Genomic DNA, 24,464 nt, shown 5'->3' on the forward strand with positions numbered 1-24,464 from the left:
ATGTTCCCTGATGAAGCGACCTACTGTGGCGATACGCGTCAGGTCCTCATTCCTATATGATGCTTTCCTATATGCCAGTTTGCATAGGTGACTATGCACATGGAACATGTTTTGATACAGCATTATTTGTGTTATCTGTACATGTGCATTGCATCCCTCTTCATTATCAAATGCTATTTGACATTACTTTAGGGGTACAGTCTACTCTTTCCAATTTCTGATGTTCAGAAAATTCAGCATACTAATGGATGAAGTCAGGTGTATTCATGGGGTGACATTTCCCTGCCTTTCTCAGTTGACAGGCTGCTGTGTTTCTGTATACATCCAGCTATCAGTCACTGGTGACCATTAGCGTTTTTCCTGTTATGGATGCGTCTTCATCACAGTGTGTACATCTGATCTATGCCGCACTTACTAATGTGTAGGTTTCCTGACTCCAAAGTACTATATTATACATGTTTTCTCTTTGTGGTCAGTGCCAGTATAAAGAGCACTACTACAGTTAGGTCCATATATATTTGGACAGAGACAACATTTTTTTCTAATTTTGGTTCTAGACATTACCACAATGAATTTTAAACAAAACAATTCAGATGCCGTTGAAGTTCAGACTTTCAGCTTTCATTTGAGGGTATCCACATTAAAATTGGATGAAGGGTTTAGGAAGTTCAGCTCCTTAACATGTGCCACCCTGTTTTTAAAGGGACCAAAAGTAATTGGCAGATTAAATAATTGTAAATAAAATGTTCATTTCTAGTACTTGGTTGAAAACCCTTTGTTGGCAATGACTGCCTGAAGTCTTGAACTCATGGACATCAGACGCTGTTTCCTCCTTTTTTGATGCTCTGCCAGGCCTTCACTGCGGTGGTTTTCAGTTGCTGTTTGTTTGTGGGCCTTTCTGTCTGAAGTTTAGTCTTTAACAAGTGAAATGCATGCTCAATTGGGTTGAGATCAGGTGACTCGGCCATTCAAGAATATTCCACTTCTTTGCTTTAATAAACTCCTGGGTTGCTTTATGTTTTGGGTCATTGGTCGTCGTTTCATACTACACATGGACAATCAGTTTGGCTGCATTTGGCTGGATTTGAGCACACAGTATAGCTCTGAATACCTCAGAATTCATTTGGCTGCTTCTGTCCTGTCACATCAATAAACACTAGTGACCCAGTGCCACTGGCAGCCATGCATGCCCAAGCCATCACACTGCCTCCGCCGTGTTTTACAGATGATGTGGTATGCTTTGGATCATGAGCTGTACCACGCCTTTGCCATACTTTTCTCTTTCCATCATTCTGGTAGAGGTTGATCTTGGTTTCATCTGTCCAAAGAATGTTCTTCCAGAACTGTGCTGGCTTTTTTTAGATGTTTTTTTAGCAAAGTCCAGTCTAGCCTTTTATTCTTCATGCTTATGAGTGGCTTGCACCGTGCAGTGAACCCTCTGTATTTACTTTCATGCAGTCTTCTCTTTAAGGTAGATTTGGATATTGATACGCCTACCTCCCTGGAGAGTGGTGTTCACTTGGTTGGCTGTTGTGAAGGGGTTTCTCTTCACCATGGAGATAATTCTGCGATCATCCACCACTGTTGTCTTCTGTGGGCGCCCAAGTCTTTTTGTATTAATGAGTTCACCAGTTCTTTCTTTCTCTTAAGGATGGCTTGTTTCACCTGCATGGAGAGCTCCTTTGACCGCATGTTTCCTTCACAGCAAAACCTTCCAAATGCAAGCACCACACCTCAAATCAACTCCAGGCCTATTATCTGCTTAATTGAGAATGACATAACGACACCTGTCCATGAAATAGCCTTGGAGTCAATTGTCCAGTTACTTTTGGTCCTTTTAAAAACAGGGTGGCACATGTTAAGGAACTGAAACTCCTAAACCCTTCATCCAATTTTAATGTGGATACCCTAAAATGAAAGCTGAAAGGTAGAACTTCAACTGCATCTGAATTGTTTTATTTAAAATTCATTGTGGTAATGTCTAGAACCAAAATTAGAAAAATGCTGTCTCTGTCCAAATATATATGGACCTAACTATTTACCAGAATTTGTTACTATCAGACCAGAAGATAACATATTTTCATGCAGTGTTTGTGTAACTGATGGCTGAATAAACCCAACACAGGTATGTATGAGTATAGAATACAGGTATGCTACTACTGCCCTACTACATTGTACATGGTTTATGTCTACATTCAGACTAAAATGTGTTGCACAAACATTTTTCTGAACGGGTATAAGCTCCTGTAGTAGTTGAGAAACAACCAGCTCTTTACTTACTCTCCCCGGGTCCAGCGTGGAGTCTTCTCCGCTGGCCCTGGTGACGCTAATTGTCTGCAGAACTGATGTCTCGTGACAGCGATGCACATAACGGAGCTTAGCGGCTCTGCTCACGCACACAGCAGTGGTCGCTCAGAGCCATTGATCTCGCATATTGGCTGCCACGTTGCAGATGTGACGTCAGCACTGCAGACACCAATAGACACTGGAAGCAGCGGCGGAGACTTGGCGCTGGATCCGGGGAGGGTAAGCACCCATTTAAGAAAATGACAAATAACTCTGATTTTCATCTTGGAGACAAACACTTGTCTCTAAAATCTGAAACAAAAAGCTAGGGCTATCAGTCATTGGAATTACTGGTTTGATTGAAGTGTTTATTTTCTATGTATAAAGAAAAAATTTAGACTACGTTCACAATGTATACTTTTATTCTGCCGCATATCACCACCCATTAATAAGATAGCAGTTTGTACATAATAATGCAGATATTCCACAGAGGCAGAAACCGATCATCTCATAAGCTGAGTCCCATTGCTATGATCAGTCCAATAGATCCACATGGTCACCAGCATCCAGAGATAAGAAATGCGGCTAGTCTGGCCATGGTTAAAACTGATTAGAAATCCCTCTCTACCAACTATGGAGATGTACAAACTGTTCAGCACACCCTCGTTGCAATGTTTGTTAATAGTAAAAAAAAAAAAAAAAAGTCTTAAATAGAATGAAAACTTTTCCATTGATACATATAATGAAATACAGACATACACTTAATATTGAATGCATCAACAAGATTTATTTGAGGTTCTTCAATTTCTTCCAAGAAACCTTACAGTTCTGTGCTGTTACGTATGTTACCCTCTACTATGTCTATGCATTTAATAGTTGGACTAACAAACTGCTAAAATACTCTGTTTCATTAATGCTTAATTTACACGTTCATAAAACCCGACCATGCTGGGATCGCAGTACCTGAACTTGACTGCCTTATATATGTATCCAAGTATTAAATGTTTTACAATCAAGGTATGGATTAAACCAATTCACGATTTACACATTGCTGAAGGCAAAAGCTATCCCTTAACTCAAGACTGTAAAATAAAAGTATTTTCCAAAGAAGCATAAATGCCGCATATTTTCTATGATGGATTAAGTACCAGCGTTCTGAATGCGATTTAACAAAATCAAATTTTCTTGCTGCAGGAAATGACCTGCCTCACACACATGAAATTCGCAGTATGGTAGTCTGCTAGGTATGGGGTGAATTCGGCATAAAATGTGCACTCTATGGTGCAGCGTGCCACGTGGGAACTTGCACTCAATATATTTGGTAAAATCGCGTTCTAGAGTGAATTCCCATGCTGCAGGTTTGGATGCAGACATTTCTGTGACTGAGTCAGTTCCAGTCATCTGTTTTGGATTGTTTCAGATGAATGGACCCATTGTAGAACTTTCTACAACCAAATCTGCAGTGAAGGAATTCACCCTTAGGGTTAGCCTGCTTGGTAAATCACACATCATTACAGTATGTCATCTATACATGACTGGTAAATTATGCTACAAAAGGGATTACTTGGGCGATTTAATGATTTGTTAAGTTCTCTAATTCTAAGTTAAGGGCATTTTGTCTCCACACATTGTTTTCCTTTTTCTTCATATTCTTTTTTGGATATCCAGCTCTGAAAGGTTCCCTGTAAGATCAGACAAGAGCCTTTAAGGAGATACATCCCCAAACTATTCAAAATTAAAGATTAATCTTTATTGAATGAAGAGTAAAGCAGGGTAACAAGGGCAAACAGGGATATTACATAATGAATTCATCAGATGTGGGAGGTATGACATTTCCTAATATTCAAATACTCATTTTTTGGTAAGTATGACTTTATTCAAATTGTTTTACTTGCTTATATAGCACCATATCACTGTCCCCATTGGGGCACACAGTCCTTCAATTTTTTTTTTTATTTCTTGCTAGGATTTGATCCCTAGTCCCACAGTGCTAAAAAGCAACAATCCTAACCACTGAGCCACTGTGCTGCCCCACTGTGTGCCTAACAGACTTTAGTAGGATTTTCTACAAGGATGCATTTTCAGGATGCTAAGAAAATAGAATGATAGTGTAGATAGACTGATGACTTTGAATATACAAAAACTGTAAATTATTAATCACTGAAAATAAGTATTTATTTGTAACCACATCCAGTTGGGTAAATATTAGTGACGAGAGAACGTGCTCGGATAAGGTGTTAACCAAGTGACTTCGACGTGCTCGAATACTATGTACCAGTCCCCGCAGCTGCATGTCTCCTGGCTGTTTGACATCTGCAACACAAGCAGGGATTGTCTGTTTGTTAGCCAATCCCTTTGTGTTGTGGCTGTTGAACAGCCAGGAGACATGCAGCCGCAGAGACACTAACATAGTATTTGAGCACGCCGAATACACTCCATTAGCATGAGCATGATCTGATAACACCTTATCCGAGCAAGTTCTCTCATCACTAGCAAATATGTAAAAGCAATAGATTAGAAAAAGCACAGTAGGCAAATAATATAGGTTTACCCAAATCTAGTGGGTCAGTGGTTCAGTACAGGGAGAATCCATATTGTACCAGGCCCTGTCATGCCCTGTGCTGGGCATTTCAATGTAGCGTTCCTAAGTCACACACTACTTTTTAAACAAGTATTTTTCACTCACCAGAGAAACAAGAGTGGAGCCGCCAAGCCATGTACTGAGCCGCCTCCTCTCTACTGCCAGCTCATTTATGACCAGCTTTAGTTTTACGTTCTGTAACAGAAGCATTTCATTACTGCTCTCCTCCTATATAGATAATCTGGACAATTAGCTGAGGAAAGGCAATCAATGTCCGAGTCCCCAAAAGTGATTATCCACAGAAAGTAATTGTTACCTTTGTTCTATTTGAGAGTTCTCTTGCGAGTCTGTCCGTGAATCCTGGTAATAAGGAATTCCCGCCTGTAACGATGATGTTGCCATACAATTTCTATGAAATAAAAAATGCATTATTATGCATTGTTATTTTACATTTCCTTGCAGCACGGTTAGTTGGCAAAATTACCATTATATTGTAATTTTCATTCATTTATTTTTTTAATATTTAGTTTGAAGTGATCACCGGAGGAACCTATTGTCTGGTTCAGTAGATCAATGGGAGCTGTGGGTGTTGTCCATGTAATTACTGATGCTAAAATGCACCCATAAGGCCGGTTTCACATTTGCGCTTTATGGCGCAGCGACGGCCTGCGCACGGCCGCCGCTAAGCCCCGCCCCCTGCCGGCTCCCTGCCCGCCCCATCCGGTCATCGCCGCCTAGTAGCGCACATGGACGCTTGCGATCCACGCACCCTATCTTTAGCATAGGGTGCGCAGATCATGCGCTAGCAGGATTTTGCCGTGCGCTGCGCACTTTTGAAGGTGCGCCGAACGCAGCATGTTGCATTTCGGCGCGCACCTTCAAAAGTGCACAGCGCACGACAAAATACTGCCAGCGCACGATCTGCGCACCCTATGCTAAAGATAGGGTGCGCAGATCGCAAACGTCCATGTGCGCTAGTAGGCGGCGATGACCGGATGGGGCGGGGCTTAGTGGCGGCCGTGCGCAGGCCGTCGCTGCGCCATAAAGCGCAAATGTGAAACCGGCCTAATACTGCCATCCAGAATAACTACTGTGGCCCCGTAGGAACCAGTCATGTATTGTTATTGGCACATACTGTGCATATTGATAACTTCTCAGTTTCATACTTACCGCACTAATTTTACTATCACACATGTCAACACTTTTCAACACAACTTGGCTAACTCCAAGTGCAGTACCATCAGCCAAGCCCTAAAGAGAGAATATATTGCAATTATCTTTTTATACCCTACATAAAACACAAAAAATAAACATTTACTGGTAATTGTAAGATAAGTGTTACAGATCAATAACCACATATAGAAAAAGGTCTTGTATGCTTCTGAAGTGCATCAGCAGGAAAATGCTGTTTTCATTCTGTACCAATTACAACTTCCAAAAAAATCAGACATAAATGAAAAAAAAAAAAAAGTGGGGATTGTGATAAAACAAACCTGTGCTGAATAATCCTCTACCATTCCACTGGTCTTTGTGTGCTTGGCTCTAATGCTGTCTACCAGACATGAAAAGTGCAGTTAATCTTTGGCCTCAGCGGTATACAACAAAAGACCGCTTAGGACAGTCATTAGCTGCAGCTTTCATGTATAGCATAACAGTCCATAGAAAGAATACCGGCACTCTTGGGGTAGTAATCCCCAATTACTCCAGCAAGAGGTAGCGCAAACAGTCTGGAAACCATACATAGAAGAGGGAAAATGCAACACTCAGCAGTCATAAAATTCTATGATGTTATTTGAAAAAAAAAAAAAAAAAAGCAACACTATAATAAATTGTTAACAGCCATTTTACGCTACGTACATGCTTTTCAACAATAGTCACGCACGTCTTCCTGGTTTAGGAAGAAACACCTCTTCTGTGTTTTTATTTTTTTAAATAAAGGTGGGGTTTTTTTTATGACTGGTGAATGCTGCAAGTTTCCTTTTCTTTGTATGGGTTTCCTGTTTAGTATAATAATCTTTATATAGTGCCAACATATTCCGCAGCCCTTTACAGTTTGACAGTTTCAAACACAACAGTCGTAAGTAATGTTAACAGTAATACAATAATTAAAGCAAAATAAAACGACCCTGCTCGTGAGAGCTTACAATCTACAATGAGGTGGGGAAGATACAAAGTACAGGTGTGTATTTACAATGATGGTCCAGCCATCTTGAGGGAGTGGGGGATAGATAGAGATAGTGAATGGGCTACACACACACATAAAATGACTTTGATTAGGGAACGTGATAGGCTGCTCTGAACAAATGGGTTTTGAGGGAGCGCCTAAAACTGCAAGTTGTGGCTGGTCCTAATTTCTTGGGGTAGAGCATTCCAAAGGATTGGCACAACGCGGGACAAGCCTTGGAGTCGGGAGTGGGAGGTACGGATTAGTGCAGAGTTTAGTCGAAAGTCATTTGCAGAGCGCAGCGATTGGCTAGGCCGATAGACAGAAATGAGGGAGGAGATGTAATGGGGTGCTGCACTGTGGAGAGCTTTGTGGGTGAGAACAAGTACTTTGAATTGGATCCTATAATGAATGGGCATCCAGTGTAACGACTGTCGAAGAGCGGATGCGTCCGAGTATCGATTAGCCAGATGGATGACCCTGTCTGCTGCATAAAGGATGGACTGGAGAGGGGAAAGTCGAGTGAGGGGGTGGCCAATTAATAGATCCTTACAGTGGATCAGGGCGACAGTGAGGGTTTTTGTTGTCTCCATGGTGCGAATAGGGCAGATTCTAGAGATGTTCTTTAGGTGTAAGGGGCAAGAGATTGTATATGGGAGGTGAAGGAGAGATTGGTATCAAACATAACACCCAGACAGTGCACCTGCTGCCGGGGTGTAATTATGGTGCCAACCACGGAGAGGGAAATGTCAGATTTAGGGAGGTTAGTAGACGGTGGGAGAAGTTCAGTTTTGGAAAGGTTTAGTTTCAGATAGAGAGCGGACATGATGTTGGAGACTGCGGACAGACGTTCTGTAGTACAGTGGGGTTATGGTCAGGGGATGACGCGCATAGTTGTGTCATCAGCATAAAGAGGATACTGAAACCCAAATCTGCTGAAGGACTGTCCAATTGGGGCCGTGTAGAGAGAAAAGAAAAGGGGGCCAAGGACTGAGCCCTGAGATACCCCAACAGTGAGAGGAAGAGAAGAGGGCAGCACGGTGGCTCAGTGGTTAGCACTGCAGCCTTGCAGCGCTGGAGTCCGGGGTTCGAATCCCACCAAGGACAACATCTGCAAGGAGTTTGTATGTTCTCCCCGTGATTGTGTGGGTTTCCTCCGGGCACTCCGGTTTCCTCCCACACCTCAAAGACATACTGATAGGGAATGTAGATTGTGAGCCCCATCGGGGACAGTGATGAAAATGTGTGCAAACTGTAAAGCGCTGCGGAATATGTTAGCGCTATATAAAAATAAAGATTATTATTATTATTATTATGAAGTGGAGCCAGCGAACAAAACACTGAAGGAGCGGTCAGAAAGATAGGAAGAGAACCAGGAGAGAGCAGTGTCCTTAATGCCTAGTGACTGGAGCCTAGAGAATAGAAGATGGTGGTCAACAGTGTCGAAAGTGGTCACCGTTACATTTTATTCGGACACCCATGACAGCACCACGAGAGAGGGGATCCGCCCTTCGGGAACAGGAAACCTACAGGTACAAAAGGGCGGCATCTCTCCCACGCATCAGTTGGTTTCCTGTTCCTGAGGGGACGGGATCCTACAGACCGGATCCCAGGCCGGCCAGTATAGGTAGCGAGGGGTCTCCTACCTCGGCCTGGTGCGGAGCTCCTGGAGGACGCCACGGTGTCCCAGGATGGGTGGCATGGCGATGGTGGATACAGCAGGGAGCGGCATCCGGAGAAGGTCCGTCTCCATATGTGCGCCGCCGCCGGTAAGTATGCCCCCCGGGGGCTCCCAGCTCCGGCAGCGCGATCGCGGAGGATTGAGGGGGCCGGCGCAGCTGCAGGGCGCTGGGGCCGGGGAGTGCTCCATGGTGTAGCGCCCGGGCGTCCCGCGTGACTTCCGGTCACATCGGAGTCGCGGTGACGTCAGGGGGCGGAGCCTGGGGGCGCTTCCGGGTCGGCGGCGCCACTGCGCAGGCGCGGGGACCCAAGATGGCGGCGCCCATCGGGAGGATGCCGGTAAGCGCCGGTTCCCCTGCCCAAAGCGGCGCCAGATGGGGAGGAGGGCCCTATTAGGGGGAGGGTGCGGCAGGAGGAAATCTGCTGTCCGGAGGAGGGGTATATAGGCAGGACCCTAGATGGGTGCCTTGCCTTGGCCACATTATTGCAAGCCAGTAATGGAGAGCGATCAGGAACGGCGGCAACAGCGACAATCTTCACTGCCGTCCCTGGATGACCTTAGGCAGGTCAAACAGAAGAAGAAAGGGGCCCGTGACAGGAGCGTCCGGGACGAAGTGACCAGTCCAGTCATAAAAGCTCCTCTAGGCAGACAGGAGCATCGACTGAGAAAAATCCCCCTCATTCTCCGGTACTTGATTGTGGCACTGGTAAGTGATCTTCGTGAATGTTCACTCAGTGACGGGGCCTCCTTCTGTGTTTTATTCTAGGGGAAGAAAGCCATGAGTAAAACCAGACACAGGGAATGCGCACTCTGTGCATGCCCGTTACCAGACTCATGCCCCAAAAAGTTATGTCCCCCCTGTATCCAGCAGACAGTGGCGGAGGAGTCGCCCGCAGTAGCGGCGTGTTTAAGGGATATAGTAAGGGCAGAGATGAAGGAAACCCTAAAATCCCTGTCCCAACCAGAGTTTAAGGGGTGAGGACCCGGTGAAGTCGGATTCCTCGACAGAGTGGAGGAGAAGTAAGGACTCCCATATTTCATCTCCCTCCTCCTCCTCAGAATAAGAGGACTCTGGTCGGTTTTGCCTGCCGCTCGACCGAGTAGACAAATTGGTAAAAGCGGTCAGAGGGACAATGGAGGTGGAGGAGCCGAAGCCTCAATTATCCATGCAGGATGTGATGTTCGGGGGGCTGGAGCAGAGGAAGCGTAGGGTCTTCCCACTAAGCGAAAAGATCCAGGATCTCATCTGCAGAGAGTGGAAAAAGCCAGATAAAAGAGGGTCGCTACCACCAGCCCTCAAGCGGAGATATCCCTTTGATGATTCAGCAATGCATACTTGGGACAAGGCCCCCAAATTAGATGCAGCTATTGCGAAAGCATCGAAAAGATCCTCGCTACCCTTTGAGGACATGGGGTCCCTTAAAGATCCTCTAGACAGGAAGGCAGATACCTTCCTTAAAAATACCTGGGAGATGGCAGCCGGTTCCTTAAGACCAGCAGTAGCATCGACTTGCACGGCCAGGTCCATGATGGTCTGGTTGGACCATATAGTGTCGCAGTTAAAACAAGGAACATCTAGACAGGCAATCCTTGGGGCCCTACCAATAATCCAGGATGGCGCAGCCTTCCTAGCGGATGCCTCGGCTGATGCAGTCAGAATGGCCGCCAGGGCAGCAGGACTCTCTAATGCGGCTCGGAGAGCCCTGTGGCTAAAGTGCTGGCCGGGAGATATTCACTCCAGGGCGAAACTCTGTACTATCCCGTGTGAGGGGGAATATTTATTCGGAGCAGTCCTGGACGAACTACTGGAGAAGAGGTACGGGGTTCATGTTCAGACGCTTGTCGAGAGAGCGAAAAAGACAGAACCAATGACTAGCAATTCCCGTGGGGTGTAGACTGTCATCCTTCCTCCCAGCATGGTTACAGGTCACCAATAGTGACTGGGTGCGGAATGTGATATCCACCGGACTCAGGTTGGAGTTCACTCAAGTCCCACGGCATAGCTTTAAACCAACACCCTTAAGGTCTTCACCCTTCGAGCAAGCGGCTATAGAAGCAGAGGTCTTGAACCTGTGTCTAAAAATCGTTCTGATAGAGGTGAGAGAGGAAGAGGGTTCTACTCTCCCTTATTCCTAATCCAAAAGCTGGATAAAACATTCAGAACGATTATTAATTTACGTTTCCTTAATGAATTTTTGGTTAAACGCACCTTTAAAATGGAATCCATTAGTTCTACAATAAAGATGCTGTTTGAAGGGTGTTTTATGGCGGTATTGGACTTAAAAGACGCATACTATCATGTGCCCATCCACGCAGATTTCCAGCAGTTCCTGAGAGTGGCGATATCAATAGACGGTATAATCCGTCATTATCAATATAGAGCCCTTCCCTTTGGTCTCCCAGCAGCGCCCCGGGTATTTACAAAAATAGTGGCCGAAGTTATGGCTCATTTACGGGAAGTTGACATCTTAATTATCCCATACTTGGATGATTTTTTGATTGTGGGAAATTCAGTGGACCATTGTCTATCTCAGATTAAAAAAAAAGCTAAGTCCAGATTAGAGAACCTCGGATGGATAATAAATTACGAGAAGTCCCGATTTCAGCCCTTAAAGGTCCAGAAGTTTCTAGGCTTGCTGTTAAATTCAGAAGCTCAGCAGTGTCTGTTACCCGTAGATAAATTACAGCAGATACAGCAGCAGGTTCTTCGGGCAATCGATAGACCCTCCATGACCCTCAGGCAGGCCATGTCCCTGTTAGGCTCCCTAACCTCATGTATCCCTGCGGTCAAGTGGGCACAATTCCACACTAGGGCCCTTCAGAAAGACGTCCTGGTTAATAGCAGGTTGGATTAGGCTACAAGTCCATCTCCAAAGACCAGAATGTTCCTGTGTCAACCCGTACTATCCGTCGGCGTCTGAATGAAAAGGGACTGTATGGTAGGAGACCCAGGAAGACCCCACTTCTTACCCCGAGACATAAAAAAGCCAGGCTGGAGTTTGCCAAAACTTACCTGAAAAAGCCTAAAACGTTTTGGAAGAATGTTCTCTGGTCAGATGAGACAAAAGTAGAGCTTTTTGGGCAAAGGCATCAACATATATTTTACAGGAGAAAAAAAGAGGCATTCAAAGAAAAGAATACGGTCCCTACAGTCAAACATGGCGGAGGTTCCCTGATGTTTTGGGGTTGCTTTGCTGCCTCTGGCACTGGACTGCTTGACCGTGTGCATGGCATTATGAAGTCTGAAGACTACCAACAAATTTTGCAGCATAATGTAGGGCCCAGTGTCAGAAAGCTGGGTCTCCCTCAGAGGTCATGGGTCTTCCAGCAGGACAATGACCCAAAACACACTTCAAAAAGCACTAGAAAATGGTTTGAGAGAAAACACTGGAGACTTCTAAGGTGGCCAGCAATGAGTCCAGACCTGAATCCCATAGAACACCTGTGGAGAGATCTAAAAATGGCAGTTTGGAGAAGGCACCCTTCTAATATCAGGGACCTGGAGCAGTTTGCGAAAGAAGAATAGTCTAAAATTCCAGCAGAGCATTGTAAGAAACTCATTGATGGTTACCGGAAGCGGTTGGTCGCAGTTATTTTGGCTAAAGGTTGTGCAACCAAGTATTAGGCTGAGGGTGCCAATACTTTTGTCTGGCCCATTTTTGGAGTTTTGTGTGAAATGATCAATGTTTTGCTTCATTCTCTTTTGTGTTTTTTCATTTAAGACAAATTAAATGAAGATAATAATACCAAAGAACTTGTTTGCGCAATCATTTTCAGGAAGAAACTGAGTATTATCTGACAGAATTGCAGGGGTGTCAATACTTTTGGCCACAACTGTATAATGGGTACATGTGACATCCGTGGAAACGGATACCACGCGTACTGTTAAGGGGCACCACACAAAGAAAGATGTAAGGAGAACTGGCAATTCACTCAATATAGTATCAATAAAATAATGATATAAAATTAAGTTACAAATATTATTATTGCCAGTGAATTGGACATTAAATGGGGACAGTCGTAAACTTAGCTAAAACCAACACACAAGAGACAACACAACGACCATAAAGGCCCTTTTACATTTAGCGAGGCAACAGCGATCCGACCCGGTCAGGATCGCTGGTGCATCGCTAAATGATCGCTAGTGAGCTTTCACACAGAAAGATCTCACAGCGATGCAGCAGCGACGCAGCGCACGATACTCACCTTTCACACACAGCGATAAAGACGTCCTCCCACCCGCGTCCAGCGTCGCTCGACTCACACAGCAGGAAGCCCAGCAGGAAGCTGACAACGCGAAATGGAGCCCCCCGATCTCGTGCGATCAGCGATAACCAGCGGGGGAGCCGGTCGGAGGTAAGTATCACACATAGCGATATCGTGATAACGTCACAAAATCGGTGACGTTATCGCGATATCGCTATGTGTAAAACCCCCTTAAGTCCCAAATTAGAGTACAATATTTATTATTACAATCAGATAAAATCAATATTAAAACAGGTATCAATATATGGAATAAGACAAATTTTTATACATATACTGAAGAAATATACCGTACATATATTTAAAATTATATCTGGAATATGGGCAGTACCACCACAATAGGACATACATTCACATAGCAGTGCAAAAACTAAATATGTGAAAAATGTGCATACAATTAATAAGAAATACAATTCTATAAACTTGTAAAGTGCATTATAAATTGTAAATAAAGTGCTGTGCAATTTTACAATAAAACAGTAGGTGCTAATATGTCCTATGTGGATCATACAGATAAAGTGCAGTGCCCAGTGCAATGCAATTATGTAACTGAACAATAGGTGTCAGTATGCCTATGCAGACCATACAAGTAGTAATCCAAAAAACGCAACAGGTGTCACAGAATGATCTGTATGTGTGCTGACCAGGAAGACAGTATGCCATAAACAAAACTGAGGAGATGAATTGGGCGTTGGGGCTGGGCGTCTATCCCAGGAACAATTTATACAGCACACTTTGTAAGTGATTTACTATTCATCTCCTCAATTCTGTTTATGACATACTGACACCTATTGTTCAGTTACATAATTGCATTGCACTGGGCACTGCACTTTATCTGTATGATCCACATAGGACATATTAGCACCTACTGTTTTATTGTAAAATTGCACAGCACTTTATTTACAATTTATGATGCACTTTATAAATTTATAGAATTGTATTTATTAATTGTATGCACATTTTTCACATTTATTTTTTGCACTGCTATGTGAATGTATGTCCTATTGGGGTGGTACTGCCTATATTCCAGATAGTTTAATTTTAAATATATGTATATTTCTTCAGTATATGTATAAAAATTTGTCTTATTCCATATATTGATACCTGTTTTAATATTGATTTTATCTGATTGTAATAATAAATATTGTGCTATAATTTGGGACTTATGGTCGTTGTGTTGTCTCTTGTGTGCTGGTACTGTTAAAGGGGCCTAATACCTATCCCAGGACAAAGGGCATTAACCATATCATATTGTTCTAGCTGAAGTTGTATAATTTAGAATTAACTAAATTGTGATTTTTAGCCATGACTATGTCCACTATTAACAAAATGGTTAGCACTAAAAATACAGAAAAACCGACCTTAACACCGGAAGTATTAAATAATCCCTCCACAACTCTTAGTCGCTCAACCCCAAACTTGCGGTTATAGCCATTAGGAAATTCATAGTGGACTGTCGGCATCTTGGCTGCTACACTGGAGGAGTGGAAGAGTTTACACTGATTAATAACATAAATGTTCAGTACACGGCCCGACACTAGAGACAGACTTACTTCTCATGGTAAGCAGTGCTGGAGACTTGTAGCACAGATTTCTTAAAGTCATGTATTACATTCTGCAAAGAAGTGGTAGAAATGAGTTCTTTACAGTCTTTAGTTTTCCGGATTCCGTGTTTGTTTCATACATTAATGTTATACTTACACTGCACATATGATCATGCCAAGACCGGGTCACATTAGGCAGCGCTTGCTTTTTCTGCCAGTTAGCCGGTGCTCCCTCTGGTACCACCTCCTGAAATATCCCCCAAAAGATCATACTATCATTACACAGGTCAACGAAAAAAATTTTTTTTTCTGGTGTCCAAAATATTTTAATGAATTTGGGGTATTTTTGGGGTGCTGATTCTGAATATGTCATCAGTTTTGCCAGATTGGCTCAAGTTTTTGAGATTTTTGGTATCTTATTTATAGCACTTGTTGGTAAATGCGACGCATCATCTCATTAATTTCTTTGGATTAGTACTTGAACTGAGCAGTTCTCAATATAGTTTTGTGTTAATTAGTGTTCTAAAAGTTTGTTCATAGCTTGATTTTTGCACTAACTTTATGTTGTTGTCTGTTTTCCAGTGAAAAGCATGAACTCATCATGAAGAAGTTGTCTTAACGATCCAGACTCATTCTGTTACATTTGTGGTGAATATACACTGCCAAAACATAGAAGAAACATAACAGACTTCGTAAAAAAAGTGTATTTTGCCTATTTTGGGGTTATGCTTGGGGACCAAGACAAGTTTTGGGCACCACACATAGTGTGCAAAGCATGTATCGAATTATTACGAAAATGGAGCAAAGGACAAAGAAAAAGCTTCAAATTTGGTGTTCCAATGGTGTGGAGAGAGCCAAAAAATCATCATGATGACTGTTATTTCTGTGCAGTGCAAGTGCAAGGATTCAATAAGCATAAGAAACGAAAATGGGAGTAACATGGAATCTGCAAGAAGGCCTGTCCCTCATTGTGAAGATGTGCCTGTACCTGTGTTTACCATAAATAACAGTCATCATGATGATTTTTTGGCTCTCTCCACACCATTGGAACACCAAATTTGAAGCTTTTTCTTTGTCCTTTGCTCCATTTTCGTAATAATTCGATACATGCTTTGCACACTATGTGTGGTGCCCAAAACTTGTCTTGGTCCCCAAGCATAACCCCAAAATAGGCAAAATACACTTTTTTTACGAAGTCTGTTATGTTTCTTCTATGTTTTGGCAGTGTGTATTCACCACAAATGTAACAGAATGAGTCTGGATCGTTAAGACAACTTCTTCTTGATGAGTTCATGCTTTTCACTGGAAAACAGACAACAACATAAAGTTAGTGCAAAAATCAAGCTATGAACAAACTTTTAGAACACTAATTAACACAAAACTATATTGAGAACTGCTCAGTTCAAGTACTAATCCAAAGAAATTAATGAGATGATGCGTCGCATTTACCAACAAGTGCTATAAATAAGATACCAAAAATCTCAAAAACTTGAGCCAATCTGGCAAAACTGATGACATATTCAGAATCAGCACCCCAAAAATACCCTAAATTCGATGAAATATCTTTGGCACCAAAAATGCTGTTGACCAATTATTAATACTTTAAGACTATTTTGAAACCTCTCCATCTTGCATAAGAATTCATCTCACCTTAGAAGCAATCATATATGGAGGGATTAAGTCCACATTCATCTCTTGCAGTAACTCTCTACACTGCAGCGTAACAAAGTTTCCAGCCAGAGGTGACCTTACAATGCCTGGAAACAGTAAAGGTAATCCAAAAGAATTTAGCTAATAGATCTTAAATATCACGTTATAAACCATAGAGAAGATATTGTGTTGTGAATTTGAGTACTGTGAGTAAACTGCAGACACTGAACAGTGGCATAAATGAAGCAAATCTGTGTTCAATTTGCTAAGTAGGACTAATTGGAAAAGAATAAAACAATTGGTAAGGGAAATATACTGTATTTTGTATGTTTAAGCACTGTGGTCCTGCTAATGACAGTAAAAAATTCTCTAACTGAATTGGCACTAATGCCGACACGTCTAGCTTAACACTGTATCCCCATCTCATACATGCATGGCAGACTTCACATTCAAAACAGCAACTTTCACATTGCTAAACAGGTTTATTTCACAAACATTGTATCTTCTCTATCCCACAACCCCAAACAGTTCATTATTCAACACTTTATATCCCTCCACTGCCCCTCCAAGATCCTTCATCTCTGCCGAAGATTTCACCACACATTTCTAACATAAGGTCAACCAACCAAGGCATGTCTCTACTGCCCAGCCACCACAACCCCCATGTATAAAAGACCACTGCTCCTCCCTCATAACCTTCCTCCCTACCATCACCGGAAGGAAAGCTCACTTATCTCCTCTCCAAATTGCACCTCATTGCTGCTCCCGTTCACCTCCAAACTCCTTGAACAGTTTGTCCATCCTGAGCATTCCTCCCATCTCTCATCTAACTCTTTGATATACTACAATCTGGCTTCAGTCTCCACCACACATGCCGAATTTGCCCTGACCAAAATTATCATTGACTTACTGCCAAAGTTAACAGACAATTCTCTATACTCCTCCTCCTAGACCTGTCATCTGGTTTCAACACAGTCAACCACTCCCTCCTACTACAAATTCTCTACTCCCTTGGTGTCAGAGACCTTGCCCATTACTGGATCTTCTTATACCTCACCAACTGCACACTTAGCATCTCCCGCTCTCATACTAACTACTCATCCTGCCCTCTCTCTGCTGGTGTCCTTCAAGGCACTGTTCTGGGACTCTTACTTTTCTCAGTGTACCTTTGGCCTGGGAGAGCTCAAAGTCCCATGACTTCCAGTACCATCTACACACTGATACTACTCAGATCTACCTCTTTGGCTGTCAGACATGGTTTGTGGAACCACTGCCATTGACTGTGGAGAGCCTGTAGGGGCGTGACTAAGCGAACACCTGACTGTTCACTAGACCCTCTGATGGTGAAGTTAGACTTGGCTCCCGATGAACTCCAGGTGCCACTCCAGGACAGACCAATGGACGCGCAGCAGCTAGATCCAGAGGACAGACTGGAGGAAGCAGCTGGCAGGGTGTGTATTAGAATGAAGCAGACAGAGTTTGCATCAGAGTGCAGCAGGCAGGATCTGCACCAGAGGACAGTAGGCAGGATTTGCACCAGAGTGCAGCAGGCAGAGACTGGTATGCAACCTTACGCAACTAGACCGCAAAACAGGAAGGTTGCTCAGGCACCTCCCCAGTGGAGAGGAAGCAATATATACATAATGCCTCTCAACCATTGGCTGGGGAGGAAATAGCAAGTGCACGCGCTGACCCTTTAAGAGGGCGGGAGCCCACGCGTGCCCTGCTGCGAGAGGAACCAACTGCAGCATGGGTGAGAGAAATGACACACCGGAGACACTGCCTGTCAGAGCAGGGATCCGACATGGTGCTAACACTGGCCCAGACGTCATCTCTCTGCTATCCAAAATACCTGATGGTCTATCAGCTACGTATATCCTCCTAAATCTCGCCACACAAAACTGACCTTATATTTCCTTCATCTCACCTAACTCCCCTACCTGATTTATCTATCACAATAAATGATATGACACTTTCCCCTGTACCGCAAGTCCACTGCTTCGGAGTAAAGGAAAAACACCGTATGCACAACTTCAGAAGGTGCTCAAGTAGGGCACCACACCATTCATGAATAATAAAGAAAACTTGGGACTCAACTTCTAGAATATTTTTTTGGATTTTTTAATGCAGCCAGAAAATAATACAAGTTTCGGCCTCACTGGCCTTCATCAGTAACAGACTGCAGTATAATAGTTAATCTCATGCAGTGTGATAGTAGAAGTGACACCATAGTCACTTTAAATGTGCCTGGTCATGCACTAGGCGCTGGGCATGGAGCCTGAATCAAATAGTACCTGGGTGGGTGGGGGTGCCGTGCAGACATCAGCGACCCAGAATCCACTTAAAGTTCTGAATTTTTTTAAGCCACTTAAATAGTAAAAAACTGTACATGTTTGGTATCATTGTAATCATACTGACATGGACAATCATGTTTCCTTGTCATTTTTGCCACAAAATGAACACCATAAAAATTATAGTGCAATTATATTTTTTTATTTAATTTTTTTTACTTGCCTAAAGATAAAAAAAAGTTACGGTATACCTCGTCAAAGAAAAGGAGGAAAAACAAAAATTGAGTGCGTCCTGTACACTTATCACGAAACAATCACTGACCTCAGGGAGACCAGTCAAAGAAAACACAGCGGCAGCCGGCAAAGGCGCTCAATCACAGTGAAATCCTAGGTGCATTGCTCCCTGGGAAATACGAATATGCAAATAAAGTCCGTGGAGCCTCATTTAAGAGTCTCAAACACGGGACTAGCCAGATCTGTCTCCAGGGAAGGACCCAGCCAAGGAGTGGCTCCTTTCGGAAACCACCATTACCACCATATTAAGTGGCCCTTTGAGCGCCTTTGCCGGCTGCTGCAGTGTTTTCTTTGACTGGTCCCCCTGAGGTCAGTGATTGTTTCGTGATATTGGTCTACTAGGCATTGCTCCCACCTAGCCAGAATCCTACTCCACACTGATGAGGGGCATCACCCCGAAACAGCTGTCTGTGGATGGATACCTGGCTTTGGTATTTCCCTTGTCATATCTGTAAACTCGTAAATAGATGGATATTGACTTAAAGGGCCACTTAATATGGTGTTAATGGTGGTTTCCGAAAGGAGCCACTCCTTGGCTGGGTCCTTCCCTGGAGGCAGATCTGGCTAGTCCCGTGTTTGAGACTCTTAAATGAGGCTCCACGGACTTTATTTGCATATTCTTATTTCCCAGGGAGCAATGCACCTAGGATTTCACTGTGATTGAGCACCTTTGCCGGCTTCCGCAGTGTTTTCTTTGACTGGTCTCCCTGTGGTCAGTGATTGTTTCGTGATGTTGGTCTACTAGGCATTGCTCCCACCTAGCCAGAATCCTACTCCACACTGATGAGGGGCAACACCCTGAAACAGCTGTCTGTGGATGGATACCTGGCCTTGGTATTTCCCTTGTCATATCTGTAAACTCGTAAAGAGCTGGATATTGACTTAAAGGGCCACTTAATACGGTGGTAATGGTGGTTTCCGAAAGGAGCAACTCCTTGGCTGGGTCCATCCCTGGAGGAAGATCTGGTTAGTCCCGTGTTTGAGACTCTTAAATGAGGCTTCACGGACTTTATTTGCATATCCTGTACACTTATGGCATATCTTCTGAACACCTGCTTCTGACTTGAAACTGCTGTCCCAATGCCTGCTTTTATTAAATAGTCGGAATTCTAATATACAGTATTTGAAATTCAGACCGACTACCTCTCCCTAGGAACAGCACACATACAGTTGTGGCCAAAAGTATTGACACCCCTGCAATTCTGTCAGATAATACTCAGTTTCTTCCTGAAAATGATTGCAAACACAAATTCTTTGGTATTATTATCTTCATTTAATTTGTCTTAAATGAAAAAACACAAAAAGAATTGTCCTAAAGCCAAATTGGATATAATTCCACACCAAACATAAAAAAGAGGGTGGACAAAAGTACTGGCACTGTTCGAAAAATCATTTGATGCTTCTCTAATTTGTGTAATTAACAGCACCTGTAACTTACCTGTGGCACCTAACAGGTGTTGGCAATAACTAAATCACACTTGCAGCCAGTTGACATGGATTAAAGTTGACTGAACCTCTGTCCTGTGTCCTTGTGTGTACCACATTGAGCATGGAGAAAAGAAAGAAGACCAAAGAACTGTCTGAGGACTTGAGAAACCAAATTGTGAGGAAGCATGAGAAATTTCAAGGCTACAAGTTCATCTCCAAAGACCTGAATGTTCCTGTGTCTACCGTGCGCAGTGTCATCAAGAAGTTTAAAGCCCATGGCACTGTGACTAACCTCCCTAGATGTGGACGGAAAAGAAAAATTGACAAGAGATTTCAACGCAAGATTGTGCGGATGTCGGATAAAGAACCTCGACTAACATCCAAACAAGTTCAAGCTGCCCTGCTGTCCGAGGGTACAACAGTGTCAACCCGTACTATCCGTCGGCGTCTGAATGAAAAGGGACTGTATGGTAGGAGACCCAGGAAGACCCCACTTCTTACCCCGAGACATAAAAAAGCCAGGCTGGAGTTTGCCAAAACTTACCCGAAAAAGCCTAAAACGTTTTGGAAGAATGTTCTCTGGTCAGATGAGACAAAAGTAGAGCTTTTTGGGCAAAGGCATCAACATAGAGTTTACAGGAGAAAAAAAAGAGGCATTCAAAGAAGAAAACACAGTCCCTACAGTCAAACATGGCGGAGGTTCCCTGATGTTTTGGGGTTGCTTTGCTGCCTCTGGCACTGGACTGCTTGACCGTGTGCATGGCATTATGAAGTCTGAAGACTACCAACAAATTTTGCAGCATAATGTAGGGCCCAGTGTGAGAAATCTGGGTCTCCCTCAGAGGTCATGGGTCTTCCAGCAGGACAATGACCCAAAACACACTTCAAAAAGCACTAGAAAATGGTTTGAGAGAAAGCACTGGAGACTTCTAAGGTGGCCAGCAATGAGTCCAGACCTGAATCCCATAGAACACCTGTGGAGAGATCTAAAAATGACAGTTTGGAGAAGGCACCCTTCAAATATCAGGGACCTGGAGCAGTTTGCCAAAGAAGAATGGTCTAAAATTACAGCAGAGCATTGTAAGAAACTCATTGATGGTTACCGGAAGCGGTTGGTTGCAGTTATTTTGGCTAAAGGTTGTGCAACCAACTATTAGGCTGAGGGTGCTAATACTTTTGTCTGGCCCATTTTTGGAGTTTTGTGTGAAATGATCAATGTTTTGCTTTTTGCTTCATTCTCTTTTGTGTTTTTTTTATTTAAGACAAATTAAATGAAGATAATAATACCAAAGAATTTGTGTTTGCAATCATTTTCAGGAAGAAACTGAGTATTATCTGACAGAATTGCAGGGGTGTCAATACTTTTGGCCACAACTGTAAAGGCACCATTCTCGGAAGATTGGAAAAATCCTTTAATTTATTTTCAGACCCACACCTTGTATTTAATATTGAGGTGAAAGCTGAACGCCAAATTTTATGCTCCAAAAGTCTTGCAAATCTTTGCTTTTGGTATAGCTTTGACAAAAATACCAATAGATGAAATAAATATAAGGACAGCATGGCTGCTGTTTACAGACCAGTCCTAAATACTATATTAGAGCGCTTCTCCAAATACAAAGAGGGCTAGTTATGGATCATTACTATACAAGTAACATTTCTTATGCCAGAATCTATTTTACCTTGATGAATTACTCGTCCATCGAGAATAGGTGTAGCTGTAGTATATGTGGCACCACTATCCAATATCAAAGCAGTAAGTCGCCCGTTAGAAAATCTAATTGCAGCAGTCAAGAAGCAAATTTTCTCAAAGAACATTTTGCAATGATTTCTTAATGAAGTAAGGTCTAATTTAGAAGTCCAGGAAACCCGACCTGAGGACAGAGCGTGATTTCCGGACTGATCACTTGTCTCCTGAACTAAACTCAACTGTCTCATAGGCTTATATGAGGCTATTGGGTTCAGGTCAGGACTCCTGTAGTTCCTGGATATCACGGTGTATACTGGGATCATGTTTAACGGATGTCTGAATTAGGCTATACTCAAAATGGTAAACCTAGGGCTCGTTTAAATTAACCCAGGCACTTTTGATCAAAAAAGCATAAACGTCATCCCACCACAACAAGGTATACCCAACTGGGACGGTCCTATACTGTCTCTAGTAGTAAAACCTCACCTTATGTCAGCCGACCTCAATGTAGAGAAGGGCAGAGGAGGACAGGGGCCCAACTGTTCAGATACCTGCCCCTGCTTTGCTCTGCCCTTATCTACATTGAGATTGGCTGGCACATGGTGAGGTTTTACTACTAGAGGCAGTATAGGACAGTCCTGATTGGGTAGGCCTTGTTGTGGTGGGATAGCTTTTATGCTTTTTTGATCAAAATAGTGTTAACTAAGTACCTTATGTTATTTACTTACTACAGGGGACATGCTCATTTTGTTTTATTTATTGGTTAAATCAAACCTGTCAGCAAAAAAAAAATGAAAAACAGTATTTTTCTGCAGCCATAGTGGAAACCTGCAAGTAAGAATCATTTTAAAAATGTGCAGCTATCTAATTGAAAGTGTGGCTGCAAGGAGAAAATAAAGTTATAACCTCCCTGCAGCCGCATGCTTCCAGACATCAGGGCAGCTCTGGGGCAGTGAGCAGTCAGCGCTCTCTACACACTGAGCGTGCTGTAATCACTCACTGCTCCTGGGCTGACATCACTGCAGCACGTACAGTGTGTAGAGAGAGCTGACTGGTTACTGGCCTGTAGGCTGCCTTGATAAATAGAAATGAGTGGCTGCAGGGGGAATGTAACTTCATTTTCTCCCTGCAGCTACACTTCTAAGTACGCTGCTAAACTGTCTTAAAGGGTAATTATCTGCAGATTACCTCTATGTCTGTAGGTAAATACTGTTTTGTTTGTTTCTTTTTTGCTACCTTTTTGTTAACTTTTTGCAATTTTATATGTTACATTTTCTGTACTTTTAACTCTACACATACCCTGCTGTCAATAGTCAGTGAACCACTTCATTGTTTGCTTGCAAAATTAAGGAGAAAAAATGCCCAAAAAAGTGAAGCACAAAAACATTTGAAATTCAGGAAGATCTAAGTGAATGGAGTGGAGTTGCAATATAAAACCTTGACCTTGGACATGTCTGCTGCTGATCCTGGAGGAAAGCAGCAGTGTTTTTGTAATCATCTACACCCCTACCTCTAATGCCCTGTAAGTAGAGGGGAAAATCCAAGTAAACAGGTCTTACTTTTTATTCCTGGAAGCAATCAAGAAAAATAAATGTTAAAATCACAAACAATTTTGTAATTACAGATCATTAGTAAACATCCTGCACATGTTAATAGAGAAGGACATATAAAATATTCATCATTCAGTACTTAACAAGGATACGTGCTAAGAACTGCAGATTTACAGAGGAAAAATGATGGAATATTGTAGTGCTCAAACATCAGCTCTGTCAGTCTCTCCCTTTTTTCTCTTGTATTCCACTGCAAAAAAAAATTAAATATTTCACCCAACATAAAATGAACATTTAGAAAATATTTTAGCTACTGTCCTGGTACCCATAGAAGTCAACATTAGGGTGTGTTCACACTGTGTTTTTTGCTTAGAGCAGAAATTCTCCAAACAAAACTCATGGCTTTTGTACTCCTTGTGGTTTTTGGAGAGTTTATGATTCAAAAAAAATGAATACACCCTGAAGCCCCGTGTACCTGTTCAGTATTTGGTCCATTTTTTACATCAGTATTTGTAAGCCGAAACCAGGAGTGGTGATAAATACAGAAGTGGTGACGTGTTTCTATTATACTTGTTGACTGTTAAACTCATGTTTTTGGTTTACAAATACTGATGTGAAATACTGAACATGTGAACGTGGCCTTAGGGTATGTGCACACATCACATACCCCGATGGTGTATTCTGACCGGAATCCCCCATAAAGCCTTCCATAAAATGAACAGAATACACAGCAATGTCAAAGCTACATTGATTGCACATGTTCCCCGTTGTGACACTTCTTTTATCCACTTCAGAGTGGATAGGATGTGAGCGGTTGTCTCATCGGTATTCTTGCACCTGTGTTGCCGACATCTTAACTATATGGGTCCACTGCATCCTGATAGTACATTTGTTTGGAGGCCTTGGCAGGTAAGCATCTCTGCCTTTTTTGCTGTATTTTTGAATCTTTGGAGGATTTTCAGGTCCTCTTTTTGTGCTATTGCTGTTTAGTGTTAGGGACTCGTAAACGTGGGGATCCGTGAAGAGGATTAAGAGCTTACGTATT

At 42.8% G+C, this 24,464-nt stretch overlaps 1 protein-coding gene across 2 annotated transcripts in view; it reads right to left on the bottom strand.

The window, feature by feature from the left end:
* Positions 1 to 3,053: 3,053 nt before the first annotated feature.
* LOC141092544 (actin-like protein 6A) overlaps positions 3,054 to 24,464 on the bottom strand; it is a 72,008-nt gene continuing 50,597 nt past the window's right edge. For both annotated transcript variants that reach the window (XM_073578785.1, XM_073578786.1), the window contains 10 exons: positions 23,572 to 23,669; positions 21,862 to 21,956; positions 16,170 to 16,276; positions 14,677 to 14,766; positions 14,529 to 14,590; positions 14,337 to 14,451; positions 6,038 to 6,118; positions 5,184 to 5,276; positions 4,973 to 5,062; positions 3,054 to 3,968 (listed from right to left, as the gene is read on the bottom strand). In XM_073578785.1, coding sequence (XP_073434886.1) covers positions 3,891 to 3,968; positions 4,973 to 5,062; positions 5,184 to 5,276; positions 6,038 to 6,118; positions 14,337 to 14,451; positions 14,529 to 14,590; positions 14,677 to 14,766; positions 16,170 to 16,276; positions 21,862 to 21,956; positions 23,572 to 23,669 — 909 coding nt within the window. In that variant the 3' untranslated portion in view covers positions 3,054 to 3,890. The remainder of the gene's footprint in view (positions 3,969 to 4,972; positions 5,063 to 5,183; positions 5,277 to 6,037; positions 6,119 to 14,336; positions 14,452 to 14,528; positions 14,591 to 14,676; positions 14,767 to 16,169; positions 16,277 to 21,861; positions 21,957 to 23,571; positions 23,670 to 24,464) is intronic.

The sequence above is a fragment of the Dendrobates tinctorius genome, unplaced genomic scaffold (assembly GCF_039654945.1).
Source record: "Dendrobates tinctorius isolate UK_male_01 unplaced genomic scaffold, ASM3965494v1 ptg000060l, whole genome shotgun sequence".
In the NCBI taxonomy this organism is placed as follows: domain Eukaryota; kingdom Metazoa; phylum Chordata; class Amphibia; order Anura; family Dendrobatidae; genus Dendrobates; species Dendrobates tinctorius.